The sequence below is a fragment of the Orycteropus afer genome, unplaced genomic scaffold, assembly GCF_000298275.1.
Source record: "Orycteropus afer afer isolate SDZICR_OR568_19922 unplaced genomic scaffold, OryAfe1.0 scaffold00033, whole genome shotgun sequence".
NCBI lineage: Eukaryota > Metazoa > Chordata > Mammalia > Tubulidentata > Orycteropodidae > Orycteropus > Orycteropus afer.
In genome coordinates, this window is record NW_006921620.1 from 16451782 (window position 1) to 16465788 (window position 14007).

Sequence of the window (14007 nt, forward strand, 5' to 3'; positions counted from 1 at the left end):
GGGTGGGAGGGTAGGGTAGGGAACACTGTTAGATAGGTAGAGATAAGTATTGATTTGGGTGAAGAGAAGGGCAATGTACCAAATGTGAGTGATCAACATGGTAGCATTGAGGAAGAGGAAGACACAGAGAGATGCTTGGGAGGTACAGACAGCAAAGATGAACCCTTTTGGACATATAGAACTGTGTTGTCAGTGAAGGCAGACATTGATATATGGGTGGATAGGCAGGCTGAACTATTAGGTATGCCTATGCAGGGGCGCTCTGGTGGCACAGTGCCTAAGGGATTTGACTGCTAACCAGAAGGTTGACAGTTCAAACCCACCGGCCACTCCTCAGAAGGAAGGTTGGGCAATGTAGTAATACTGCCTCAGAAACCAAAAGAAAGGTCACTATGAGTCAGATCCAGCTCAACAGCAGTGAGTTTGGTCTTGGTTTGGATGCAGGGGGGGAGTGTGCCCATGATCATATATAGGGTTGGAAGACAGTGTTTCTACAAGTGTATTTGTATGTTCTATAAGAATTCCCAGGTATATATAATAGAGCTGACAAGGGCCAAGTTTGTGGTCATTTCTTGGCCACAACCAGCTACTTAGAGGGAGCAAATAGTTGGACCTGTGGGCTTGGGACTATGGTCGAAGGGGACATCAAGCTCAGTTGGAATAACATACTACACAAAAACGTTGTTCCACATCCTACTTTGGCGAGTAGCAACTGGGATCTTAAAAGCTTACAAGCGGCCATCTGGATGCAACAATAGATCTCTCCTCATCCAGAACAAAGAAGAATGAAGAAAACCAAAGATGCATGGAAACAATTAGTCCAAGCGATTGGTACACCATGCAGTTCTCAGCCTGTACGACTGTGAGACCAGAAGAACTAGATGGTGGTAGGCTACCACTGTCAACCACTCAGAGGAGGATCTGTGTAGGAGATCCTGAATAGAATGGGAGAACAATGTGGAATAAAACTCAAAATCATTAAAAAGAAAAAAAAAAAGGGACGAGGTTTGCTGGTCTGATAGATCCTGGTGGAACCTCTGAGACTATGGCTCCTAGTTGCCCTTCAGGTCTGGAATTGAACCCACTCTTGCTGGCTTCCAGTCAGACAAAAGACAGGCATATGAGCTGAACATTTACTTTAAGTAGATATACTCTTTGGAGAGATCAATCATGGGAGAATAGAAGGGCTGTGTATGCACAGGGAGACAACTTGGAGCAGGAGTGCATGGGAGGGAAGGACGGGGAAGAGGTAACTATGGGGAGAAAGTGGGAGGGGAGCTGTTGCATTGTGGGAAATTGCAGTCAATGTCATGAGACAAAGTGTATATGAGCTGCTATAGGGAAAGTGAATTTGCTCTGTAAACTTTTACCCAAATCACAATAAAAAGAAAAAAAAATAAAGTGATCCAACATAATGCAAAAATTATTGAACAATGTTAATGTCACACACATATAAAATTTTCCTGAAAAGAATTCAAAACCATTTGCAGTATATTGACAGGAATTGCTAGAAATTCAAGCCAAATTCAGAAGAGGGAGTACAATGAGGAATATCATTGCTAATGTCAGATGAATATTGGTTGAAAGCAAAGAATACCTGTGTTTTATTGACTATGCAAAGGCATTAGACTGGGTGGATCATAACAAATTATGGATAACATTGCATAGAATGGGAATCCCAGAACACTTAATTGTGCTCATGAAGAATCTGTGCATAGACCAGGAGGCTGTTCAAAAAGAACAAGGGGATACAGCAGGTTTACAAACAGGAGAGGTGTGCATCAGGATTGTACCCTTTCATTGTACTTACACAGTTTGTATGCTGAGCAAATAATCCGGGAATCTGGACTTTATGAAGAGAAAGGTGGGATCAGGATTGGAGCAAGACTTATTAATAAACTGTAATACACAGATGACATAACGTTACTTGCTGAAAGTGAAGAAGACCTGAAGCACTTACTCAAAGACTACAACTCAAAGAAGCTCAAAGACTATAACTGTCAGTATGGATCACACCTCAAAGAGGTGTGAAAACAAAAATCCTCACAACTGGGCTAATAAGTAACATCACAATAAATGGAGGAAAGATTGAGGTTTCAGGATCTATAATTAACACCCATGGAAGCAGCAGTCAAGAAATCAGACGATGTATTGGGCAAATCTTCTGCAACAGACCTCTTTAAAGTGTTAGAGAATAAAGATGTCTCCTTGAAAATTAAGGTGTGCTTAATTTTGGCCCAAGCCATGGTGCTTTCAGTGAGTGGTCTCATATGCATATGAAAGATGGACAGTGTATGAGGAAGACGCAGAAGAATTGATGCATTTAAATTGTGTTGGTGAAGAATATTGCAAATACCATGGAACGCCAAAAGAACAGATTTGTTTTGGAAGAAGAATAGATTATTGCTCCTTAGAAGTGAGAATGGCCAGACTTTGTCTCACATACCTTGGCCATGTTGTCAGAAGGGACTCATCCCTGGAGAAGGATATCATGTTTGGTAAAGTACAGGGTCAGCAAAAAAGGGGAAGACCTTCAAGAAAATGGTTTCAACACAGAGGCTGTAGTGTTGGGCTTAAGCATAGCAAGGATTGTTAGGATGGTGCAGGACTGGGCCGTGTTTCCTTGTGTTTGAACATAGGGTCGCTGTGAGTTGAAATTGACTTGAGGGCAGCTAACAACAACAATTAAAGATCTAGAGCATCTTTTCATGTGCTTATTGGTCATTTGTATACGACCTTTGGTGAAATGTGTATCTAAGTCTTTTGCGCAGTTTTTGATAAATTTGTCTTCTTTTTGTTGTTGAATTTGAGGAATTATTATTATATTCTAAATATTAGACCCTTATCACATAGATGATTCCCGAAGATTTCTCTCATTTTTAGATTGTTTCTTCCCATTGTGGATAAAATTCTTTTCTAATCAAAAATTTTAAATTTTGGTTAAGTCCAGTTTATAAATATTTTGTCTTTGTTGTTTATGCTTTTGTGTGCATATTAAGAATTGATTGTGGAAAGCTGCATCCCAGAACATTGCTCTTTTGTTTTAAGTTTTATGGTGTTAGTTCTTACATTTAGATCTCAGATCCATTTGAAGACAATGGATCTCAAATATGGTATGACGTATGGGTCCATCTTCATTCTTTTGAATGTGGAGATCCAATTGTCCCAGCAATATTTATTGAAGAGACTATTATCAACCTATTAAAAGGACTTAGAGCACTTACTGTAATAATCTGACCATAGATATATGGACACCTTCATTTCTGAAAGATATTTTAGGTTGATATAGAATTTTTAGGAGCTCTGGTAGCATAGTGGCTAAAGCACTTGACTGCTAACCAGAGGGCTGGCGGTTCAAACCCACCGGCCACTCCTCGGAAGGAAGGTTGGGCAATCCTACTTCCGTAGTGATACTGCCTCGGAAACCCAGGGAGGGGTCGCTATGAGTCGGGGCCGATTCGGCACATAACAACAACAACAACATAGAATTTTTGATTGATGGTATTTTTTATTTCGTTATTTTAAAGAAGTCATCTCATTGCATTCTGGTTTGAATAGTTTCTTATGAAACTCTGCTACCATTCTTACCATTGTTTCTTTGTATATAATTTTTTTTTTTCCCCTGCTGCTTTCAAAATTGTTTCTTTCATTTTGGTGTTGAGCAGTATATGAGTGTGTTTTCTTTGTGTGTATCCAGCTTGGAATTCTTTAAGCTTCTTGGATATGTGTTTCCTTCATTTATTTCAGAACATTCTCAAATATTTCCCTGCAAATACATAGTAAAGTCCCTATGAGACTTTGTTGACTGTTTTAGTACTTAAAATTTTTTTCCTTTGATCTTTTTATGTGTCTTTCAGATTTTTATTGCATGCTGGACATTATGTTTAAAAGAATACTAGAGGTTGAAGTTAATAGTATTTATGCCCAGAAATGAGCTTACCTCTTTTTCTTGTTGTTAGGACATTATTGTGGGCGTTTTGAACCTTATCTGGTCAGTAGTTGAGATGAGTTTTATGTTTTGTTGTTGCCAGTTATTTTCAACATGCCCTAGACTTCAAATATTTCTAGTGATGTGCACCTGCTACCTGTGCTTGGTACAGAATTTGGAGTTCTGGAGGGTTTTTATCTCAGTGTCGTTGCTCCATTCTCAGCCTTCAACAAGCCCTGTGCACCTGAGCCACAAAGGAGTTTCTGTGTGTGCTCCTGCTCTGCTCTCAACAGGAGATTGCTATTGCCTTGTCTTTAGTTAGTGGTCATACTTGACATGTGGGGGTTGGTAGGGGGTGGGTACTAGGTTCTCCTGCTGTAGCCTCATCCTTAGATAGTCCCTGTGTGTGAGTCAGGTTGCGTTTCCCTACCCTGTCTCTCCCCACCTTCCTAAGTATCCTTATACTAAGTTTTGGGGGTGGAGGGTGCTTGAACTAGGGCAAGTTTCCTACTCCTTCAAAATGCTTTGTAACTGTAAGATCCTGAAATAAAGTGGATTTTGGTCCAACCCCAATAGCAGAAGGCTGTTTTTTTCTACCTGTCCCTCAGTGGTAGTGAGAAAGAGGTTGGCAGATTCCTACCACTCATTCAGCAACAGATAGATTTTGCTTCTACCCCTCTTTCAGAATTGGCTGAGCTTTTCCTTGGGCAGAGAATATGAGAGTTTCCTTTCCAGACATTTAAAGATTGTCCTTAATATATTTATGTATCATATTTCAGTGTTGTCTGTTTAGAAGGGAAGTACCTGATGGGCAGAGGTTGAAACTTAAATTTTTAAAGAGGGATACCCATTTGGTTTTTATATAACATACCAATGTGTTTATTCTTTTCCAGCTTAGGCTTGATTTCCGACTCTTTTCACATGTTTTTCGATAGCACTGCCATTTTGGCTGGATTGGCAGCTTCTGTTATTTCCAAATGGAGAGATAATGATGCTTTCTCTTATGGGTAAGACTTTTCAAAATGTTTTTAATTGAAGTGTAAGATGTACAGAAAAATACACAAATCTTAATTAAGTGCAATGAATTTTCATAGAATGAACCCACTTGTGTAACTTGCACCCTTGAAAAGCTTTCATGCTTCCTCTACACCTTTCCAAGGGCAACCACTTTCCTGACTCCAGGTATTAGTTTTGCCTATTTTTGAGCATATAAATATAATTGAAATCTGTAATATGTACTTTGTGCATCTAAGTTTTTTTTGTTTTTGTTTTTGTTTAGTGAATAGGGGATTTTGATTTTACCAAAACTTCTTAGGTAAGATGTTACTATATAGGGGAATTTCTCAGCTTTTAGCATATTTTATTTTTTTTGAAGAAGAAGGTAAGAAAGGTTTCAGTATATGAAAATGGTCATGTTTCTCTCATTTTTTTCTTTTTGTATTTGGAGTGATACTTTGCTGTTAAGTTATTCAAAATTCACTATTTCCTAATAAGTTTTTTATATTCTTCGCCTTGTTTTTATGTAAAATACTTGTCATACTTTTGCTGAATTTGGACAATTAGATATCCGGAGAATGTTTTCTATACTGAAGTAAGGATACTGAATTATCTGGTCTTACTTCTGAGCTGAGTACCTGTAGAAGCCAAGTTTTCTTTTTGCCATATCTGATAGGAGGAAGCAATGGGTTTCTGCTCATTTGACTTGTGCTGCTTGAGTAAAACTTTTGTCTGCTCATGGACTATTTTGCCTTATAATTTTATCTGTGTGTAAGCACAGCTCAGACTAACTTTTTTTTTGTTCCCCACACCCTTTCACTTTCCTGCTCCCTTCTGTTTCCTACTTAGTTGTCAATTCTTTCCCTTCCTGAATTTTTCCCCCTTCCTTCTCCCTCTTCCCCATAATTGTTCTCCATTTTCTCTCCTCTCTCCATTTGTCTCTTTTAATTGCTTTCACTCATTTGCTCTTGTTCCTATCCTCATATTCATTCTCTTTCTCATCCTCTCCTGAACTCCTCTCCCCCTCCCTTGGTCTGTCTGTCTAGTATTTGGGCTTGTGCTCACAATCTTTCTTGATCCTCTCTCCTTCTTTCTTCTTTCTATTCTTTTCTTCTTTCCTTTCTCACTACTCAGCCTTTTCTTTCTTTTCGCTTGATCTGTCCTACCCTTCACTACTTGTCAAGTTTTCTCATTCTCCCGCTCTACCTTTTAACCTCTCCAACTCTCATTTCTTTTTCCTCTTCCTTTCCCAGTTGCTGTTCACAGATTCTCCTTCCCTGAATCTCCTTTTCCAGCGCAGTTTTGGTTGTTCTCTCCCAGATCCTGTCTCTTCTATGTACTGTCTTTTGCACTCATTATTCCCTCTCTTATTCTTCCTTCCTTACTACTTTATCTTTCTCTCCAGCTTTACTGTTCCTTATTTGTCAGTCACATACTCCCTCTTTCTTGCACATATTCTTACTCTCTTCATATATTTGTTGAGGGTTCACTATGAGTCAAATACTTTGCTATGTCTAATGATACAGAGGTGAATAAGACATTCCTGCCTTTAAGGAACTTGTGATCTGATGGGGAAACAATTATATGAAAATATCATAATAACTATACACAGTGACAAGTGGTAAAAAAAAGAGATACATGAAGTTCTGTGGTACAACTTGCTGATTTTAACTGTAACTAAATGAATATGATTATTTTTAAAATTAAAAAAAAAAACTGGAAAAGAAGATTGTCTTTTGATAGTATAGAGCAAGAGATCCTGTATATTTATAAATCCAAACAATTTGAAAGCTTAGATAAGAACATTTTTTATAGCACTATTTAAATAATCTCAAACTATAGCTATGATTATATTACAAGGGGCCCTGGTGGCACAGTGGTTAAGCACTCAACAGCGAACCAAAACGTAGGTGGGTTGAACCCACCAGCTGTTCCAGGGGAGAAAGATGTGGCAGTCTACTTTTGTAATGATTGCAGCCTTGGAAACCCTGTGAACAGTTCAGTTCTGTCCTTCAGGGTCATTAAGAGTCAGAATCAATTTGATAGCAATGGAGTCTTTTGGTACATAGCTGTTAAGGAGCTCTGGTTGCACAAATAGTTAAGCACTTAGCTCCTAACTGAAAGATTGGTGGTTCAGATCCACCCAGTGGTTCTGTAGTAGGAAAACATAGTGATCTGCTTCCATAAAGATTACAGCCAAATAAACCTTAGGAGAGTTCTCACATGGGGTTGCTATGAGTGGAAAAGTTGACTCAGCAGCACTTAACAACAACACTGTAGCTATTAAAGGAGTCTCTGGGTGGTGCAAAAGGTTAAGCACTCAACTTTCAGCCAAGAGGTTGACAGTTCAAGCCCACCTGAGGCACCTCGGAAGATGGGCCTGGTGATATGCTTCTGAAAGGTCATTTATTTGAATATGCTCTGGAGTAGTTCTACTCTGCACACATGGAGCTGTCAAAACATAGTTAAAATTTTTTTTAATGCCCACATTGCTTTTGTTGTTAGTTGCTCTCAAGCTGATTCTAAGTCATTAAAGAAAGATTATATATAAAGTTATATACTTCAGCTTTTTAGAAAGTTAGTGATTCATGTATGTTGTATATCAGAAATCTAATTGGAATATCTTATTCAGCAGTCTTTCTGGATAAACAGTAATTGACTAAAAATTCTTCATGTTTTCTTAATTCTTGGGATATCTTTTGTTTCACATGTAGAGTGTATTGCCACCTGTTATCAGATAGTTTTTAACAAAAGCTTTGAATGCCTTCAATAGCAAAGCAGGTTTTAATATTCAACTTGTTAATACAAGAAAGTATTTTTGCCACATTTTTAAAAATTCTTATACTGTTTTCTTTCTTTTCTTCTTCTTTTTTTTAAATTATTTCTTATACTGTCCTCTCATTTGCTTTTAAAAAAATCTTTTCGAGTAGGAAAAATTTAGAGAATAAAAACTTGAAACTATTAATAGTAAGAGGGAGCTCTGGTGGTGTAGTGCCTAAGGCATTTGACTGCTAACCAGGAGGCTGGTGGTTCAAACCTACCAGGCACTCCTCAGAAGGAAAGTTGGGCGATCTACTTCCATAATGATACTGCCTCAGAAACTCAAGAGGGTTCGCTATGAGTCGGAAATGACTCAACGGCACATAACAACAACAACATAGTAGTAAGTAGTGGCTAGATGTAACTACTGGTGTCAGCATACCAAAATGAAACTGAATAAGGTAAGCCTAGAGATGACTCCCAAAACAACTTTCAATTCAATGTGACTCATCACACTGAATTGAAGACTGACTCTTTAATAGAGAAAGCAATAGGATGACTCTATTTCTTTATATAAAAATCATCTTTGTGTCTTGCTACACTCCTATTTTTGAAATAGCTAAGTCAACATAAAAGTAATATACAGCTTGTAGGTAGTAGATGTATACATCCATACTTATTATATACATAGGCACATATATTTATGTATTTTTTCCCCTGATTGAAGAATCCAAACACCAGCCATACTTGATGAGGCAACAGCACACACACCACCTTCATGAATTACATGTTCTAGTTCTAAGACTCATTCTGTCCAAGTAAACATAGTCATTTGTAAATGCATGTGTGCCTGGATTTTACAGGGTTTTAATTTTAAACTTGCAACCAAGTTAGCAAATATATATTAAGCCTAATTAAATCACTTTAGTCCAACAGTTTACCAGAGTTTATGGAGCTCGTATTAAGCTGGGCTTTGGGGACAGAAAGATACTTGAAAAAACATTCCTGCCTTTGATCTTGAAATCTAGTGGAACTCAAGGGCAAAAGGCTTTCAGTCAGGTATTAACTATGGATTAGAAGCATGTGTTAAAAGAAAGTTCTTTTTATTCTTTTAATAGTACCCTGTTGATTTATTGGATAAATTCCTAAGTGTGGGTTGTGGAGAACAGGCTGCAAAGTATTTGAATTTAATGAACTTTATCTCCAGAAATAAATTATGTATATGCTTTGACAAATATATTAAGTCATTTGTGTTAGAAGGTAGAATTATACATTATTTCTGAGTGTAGCTATATATGCTATGTTGGAATGTAATTGGCAGGGCAAACTCCAACATAATTGGGTAGTGTACATTTTACTTAATTCTCTTCAAACATTTTAACAGTGAAAATTGCATTATCTAGGAGTTAACATAGAAAGTTAGAGAAAGCAGCATTTTGATGCTTCTGTTATATTGTTTACAGACCAGAGAGATTAACTGCTGTCAGCACCCTTTGAATGATGCTTGAATGTATAAAATGCCAAGTTAAAGTTGTTTCTGATGGCTTTAACTAACCCAAATATACCTTATGGAAGAATAAAATCTTTCCCAATGCTTCACACAGGTAGGAGGCAGAAAGCTTCAGAAGTCCTTGGAGAAAAAAGACAGGTATTTTGAAAATAGTTTTAATTAGAATTATATGAAGTTAGAATTGATTCTAAACATAGGTAATTGAAAAGTTTTTGCTAAGTTTATTAATCTTAGAAAAAGAGTTATAGAAATATAAATCTCAAGTTGTCTCAGGGATGATTCAGACATAGTTTTATTTTCCTTCAGGTCAAAGCTCTACTTTTTAAAGATTTGAAAACTGAAAGATACAAAAAAACAGAAAGTGTTAGGCATTCTTAGAAAAGAAGGGATTAATACATTATAAAACTCCCTTTTTCTAGTACCTTTCTTCTACTTTTTTTCCTTGGATCTTTCTTTCTTTGCCAACTTGTCTGGCCTTGTTCTTCTTTGTCCAGTGGCAACTTGAGATTTACATTTCTGTGGAAGGTCTTTCTAAACCTACTTACTCTACAAAGGTCTTTTGATTGGCTATTAGAAATCTATGTATTTCATGGCATTCTGGTATTAAACATAATTCATAATATTGAAAATGTATTCCCTCATTCATTTCTATAATTTTTGTGAAATAAAATATAGTATACTATAAATACTAGAACTTTGTTGGCTGGCCACTTAAAACTATCATATGATATGGTTTAGACTCTCTGAACATACGTAAATTTGTGATTTGGTTTTTGAGAAATAATAATTCAGTTGTTTACTTTGCTCTTCCTTAGGTATGTTAGAGCGGAAGTTCTGGCTGGCTTTGTCAATGGCCTATTTTTGATCTTCACTGCTTTTTTTATTTTCTCAGAAGGAGTTGAGGTATAGTAGATAATGATTAGAGTCAGTAAATTCTTTTCCATAATGAAAATCTTTGTTAAAGATACATAATAGAGCTGTTTTTACATATTAAGTTTTTATTGCGAGCAGGAGCCTTGAGTTACATAAAATAGTATGTGTGTATATGAATAGATTATAAAATAATTGAAAAAAATTAAATACATGTGAACCTACTTGAGATTAAAAACTAGTAAATGATAGTGCTTTGCAAACCATGAGTAATTAATGAATTTAAAATGATAAGCAGTATTCCAAGATACCAAAAAAGTACAGGTCTTGAACCAAATAGTTAAGCTTTTAAATATTTATATTTAAATATTTATAATCCTTACCTTTTGTGGAATATATGACTACTGGTTTTCTTTCTGTAAAGTATGTTGGCAGATTTTTTGGAAGTACTTTTAATTCTGAAAGTAACTGAAGTTTTTAAAAATTGCTTTATGTTTTTATCACTTGATCGGTTAGAACATATATCAATGCTATTTGTATTGTATTGTGTGTTTTCTAGAGAGCATTAGCCCCTCCAGATGTACACCATGAGAGACTGCTACTTGTTTCAATTCTTGGGTTTGTGGTAAACCTAATAGGAATATTTGTTTTCAAGCATGGCGGTCATGGACATTCTCATGGCTCTGGTATGATGGTTAGAACCCTTTGTTTCTTCATTTTCTACAAGATTTCTGTTCTAATCATTTACTTTTGAAAATTGATAAATTTTAAAAGTTAAACTATATTGATTTTTAATAACAAAAGTACTGTATTATACACACTCTTATGAATGCCTTCCTAGATTCTCTCTCCCACTTCTTCATGCCATTCCATCTCATTTCCTCCTCACATTATCATGTTATCTTTTTTGCATAATTTGACAACCTAATAGCGTTGCCAGTTTGGTGTGAATTCTTATAGACCTCTGTAGCTTGTCTGTTTAGTATGATACCATTTATATAAAAGATATACCAGAAAACCACAAAACAAATCTATTAAAATTTTTTATGGTGTGTCTACATACTTCTGAAATTTACTATACAGTTTGTCTGAGATCCTTCCATTTGGTATGTATTGGTCTACCTTGTCTTTTAAACAGCTACATAAAAGTCTGTGGTATGGGTTACTATAGTTTATTATCTAGTCTCTGTGGCTAGACTTGCCGTTTTTCACTATTCCATATGAAGTGTATCCTTGTGAACACAGTACAGTGTTTGTCCTGTATGGTTTTAGAGTATTAACTCCTACATTTAGTCTGTGAGCCATTTTGAGTTAATTTTTGTATATGGTGTGAGGTAAGGGTCCCAAACCATTCTTTTATGTGTGGATTTTTAGTTGTTCCAACATCATTTGTTGAAAAGATTGTTTTCCCCCATTGAGTTGTCTTGGCATCCTTGTAAAAAATTAGTTGACCATAATGTGAGGGTTGGAAAGTGTAAATTATTTAACTTTCTTCTTTTTCAAGATTGTTTTGGCTACTTGGGGTCCCTTGTACTTCTGTATGAATTTTAAGATCACCTTGCCAGTTTCTCCAAAGTAGTCACTTGGGATTTTAATAGGGATTGCATTGAATCTGCAGATCAGTTTGAGGAGCATTTTAACAGTGTTAAATCTTCTATTAATGAACATGAGATGTCTTTCCATTTATTTGTATCTTTAATTTCTTTCAGCAATATTTTATAATTGTTTCTTTTGTTTATCCCCTGGCATTTTGTTCTTTTTGCTTTTATTAAAAGTGGGATTATTTTTTTAATTCGTTTTTGGATTGTTCATTGTTATGGTATAGAAATACAATTGATCTCTGTATATTAATCTTGTATCCTGCCATGTTGCTGGACTCATTTATTAGTTCTAAAACATTTTTTTTCTGGCTTCTTTAGCATTTTGCTATGTATAAGATCATATCATTGGCATATAGAGGTAGTTTTGTATCTTCCTTTCCCGTGCCTTCCTTCTTTCCTTTCTTCACTCCCTCCTTCCCTCCCTCCTCCTTTCTTTCTTTCTTTCTTTCTTCTCTCTCTCTTTCTTTCTCTCCCTCCCTCCCTCCCTCTGCCTAAATCCAAATGTTATGTATAAGTGGTGAAATAGGCATCTTTGTCTTTTTTCCTGATCTTAGGAAGAAAGTATGTAGTCTCTGTTAAGTATAATGTTAGCTCAGGGTTTTCATGAATGCTAGTTGCCAAGGTAAGGATGTTCCCTTCTCTTCTAAATTTGTTGAGTATTTTTTATCATGATAGGGATGTTTGGTTTTGTCAATTACTTTTTTCTGGATCTGTTGAAATGGTTATGTGGTTTTCATACTTTATTCAATTACTATGGTATATTACATTGATTGAGTTTCAGGTAAACCACCTCTGCATTCTTGGGATAAATCCCTCTGATCATAGTGTATATAATCCTTTTTATATACTACTGCATTAAATTTACTAGTATTTTCTTGAAATTTTGTGTCTATATTCATAAGGAATATTTGTCTGTAGTTTTATTGTGATGTCTTTTTCTGGTTTTGTTACTAGGCCATACTGGTCTTATAAAATGAATTGGGAAATGTTCCCTTATCTTTTGTTTTTTTGGAGGAGTTTGTGAAATTCTGGTATTAATTCTTCTTTAAATGATAAAATTTACTATTGAAGCCATCTGGGCCTGGATTTTCATTGTTGAAAATTTTGAAAACAGTATTGTTGCTTGTGAGAGGTCTATTCAGGTTTTCTATTTCTTCTTGAGTAAGTTTTGGCAGTTTGGGTATTTCTAACAATTTATCCATTTCATGTAAGTTATCTAATTTGTTGGTATACATTTGTTTTTATTATTTCTTATATTTGTTTTTATTTCCTTGAGATTAGTAGTAATGTCCGTTCTTTCATTCCTGATTTTCATAATTTGGGTCTCTTTCATTTTTCTCTTTGTCATTGTAGTTAAAGGTTTGTCAGTTTTGTTGATCTTTTCAAAGAACCAAGTTTTGGTTTCATTAACTTTTTCCATTCTCTATTTTACTTTATTTCTGCTGTAATATATGGTATTTCCTTCTACTTGGTTTGGGTTTAGTTTGTTGTTTTTTAGCATGTTATATTTTTGTTTTTATTCATCTCAAAATATTTTCAAATTTCCCTGTGATTTCTTCTAGGACTCATTGGTTATTTAGGAGTGTGTTGCTTTATTTTCCCATGTTTCTGAATTTCTGTAATTTTTTCCTGTTGTTAATTTCTAATTTAATTCCTTTGTGTCAGATGACATCTTTATGCCTTTAGTATTTTTCAGTTTGTTGAAGCTTGTTTTATTGCCTAGCATTTGGTCTGTATTGGAAAATGGTCCATATGCACTTGAGAAGAATACATATTCTGCTGTTGGGGTGGAGTCTTTTAACAGATGCATGTTAGGTCTAGTTGGTGTACAATATTGTTCAACTCTTCTGTTGTTTTGATGATCTACTGCCTAATGGTATTGAAAGTGGGATATTGAAGTCTCTGGCTGTTATTGTTGAATTGCCTATATTTCCATTGATTTCTCTGTTTTTACTTCATGTACTTTGGAGCTCTGTTGTTCATTACATATAGGTTTGTAATTGTTATATCTTCTTGACAGATTGATCCTGTTATCAAGATAAGATATTCTTTCTTGTCTCTTGTAATAATTTTTGTCCTGAAGTCTGTTTTGTTTAATATTAGAATAGCCAGTCTAGCTTGCATGGTATATTTTTTCCATCCTTTCTCTGTCAGTTTCTTTAAACTCTCTTTAAATGTAGAGTTTCTTTTGTAGTCAGCATACAGGTGGATCATATTCTTGCCCATCCCCCATTTGACAGTCTCTGCTTTTTGATCAGAGTGTTTAAACCATTTACATTTAATGTAATTACTACTAAGGTAGGACTTATATCTGCCAGTTTAATATTTATTTTCTGTATCTT

At 35.5% G+C, this 14007-nt stretch overlaps 1 protein-coding gene across 1 annotated transcript in view; it reads left to right on the plus strand.

Moving 5' to 3' along the window:
• Positions 1-14007, plus strand: part of SLC30A7 (solute carrier family 30 member 7) — a 103222-nt gene that overhangs the window by 33747 nt on the left and 55468 nt on the right. Inside the window, exons 3-5 of the mRNA XM_042780306.1 lie at positions 4822-4935; positions 10010-10097; positions 10624-10750. Coding sequence (XP_042636240.1) covers positions 4822-4935; positions 10010-10097; positions 10624-10750 — 329 coding nt within the window. The remainder of the gene's footprint in view (positions 1-4821; positions 4936-10009; positions 10098-10623; positions 10751-14007) is intronic.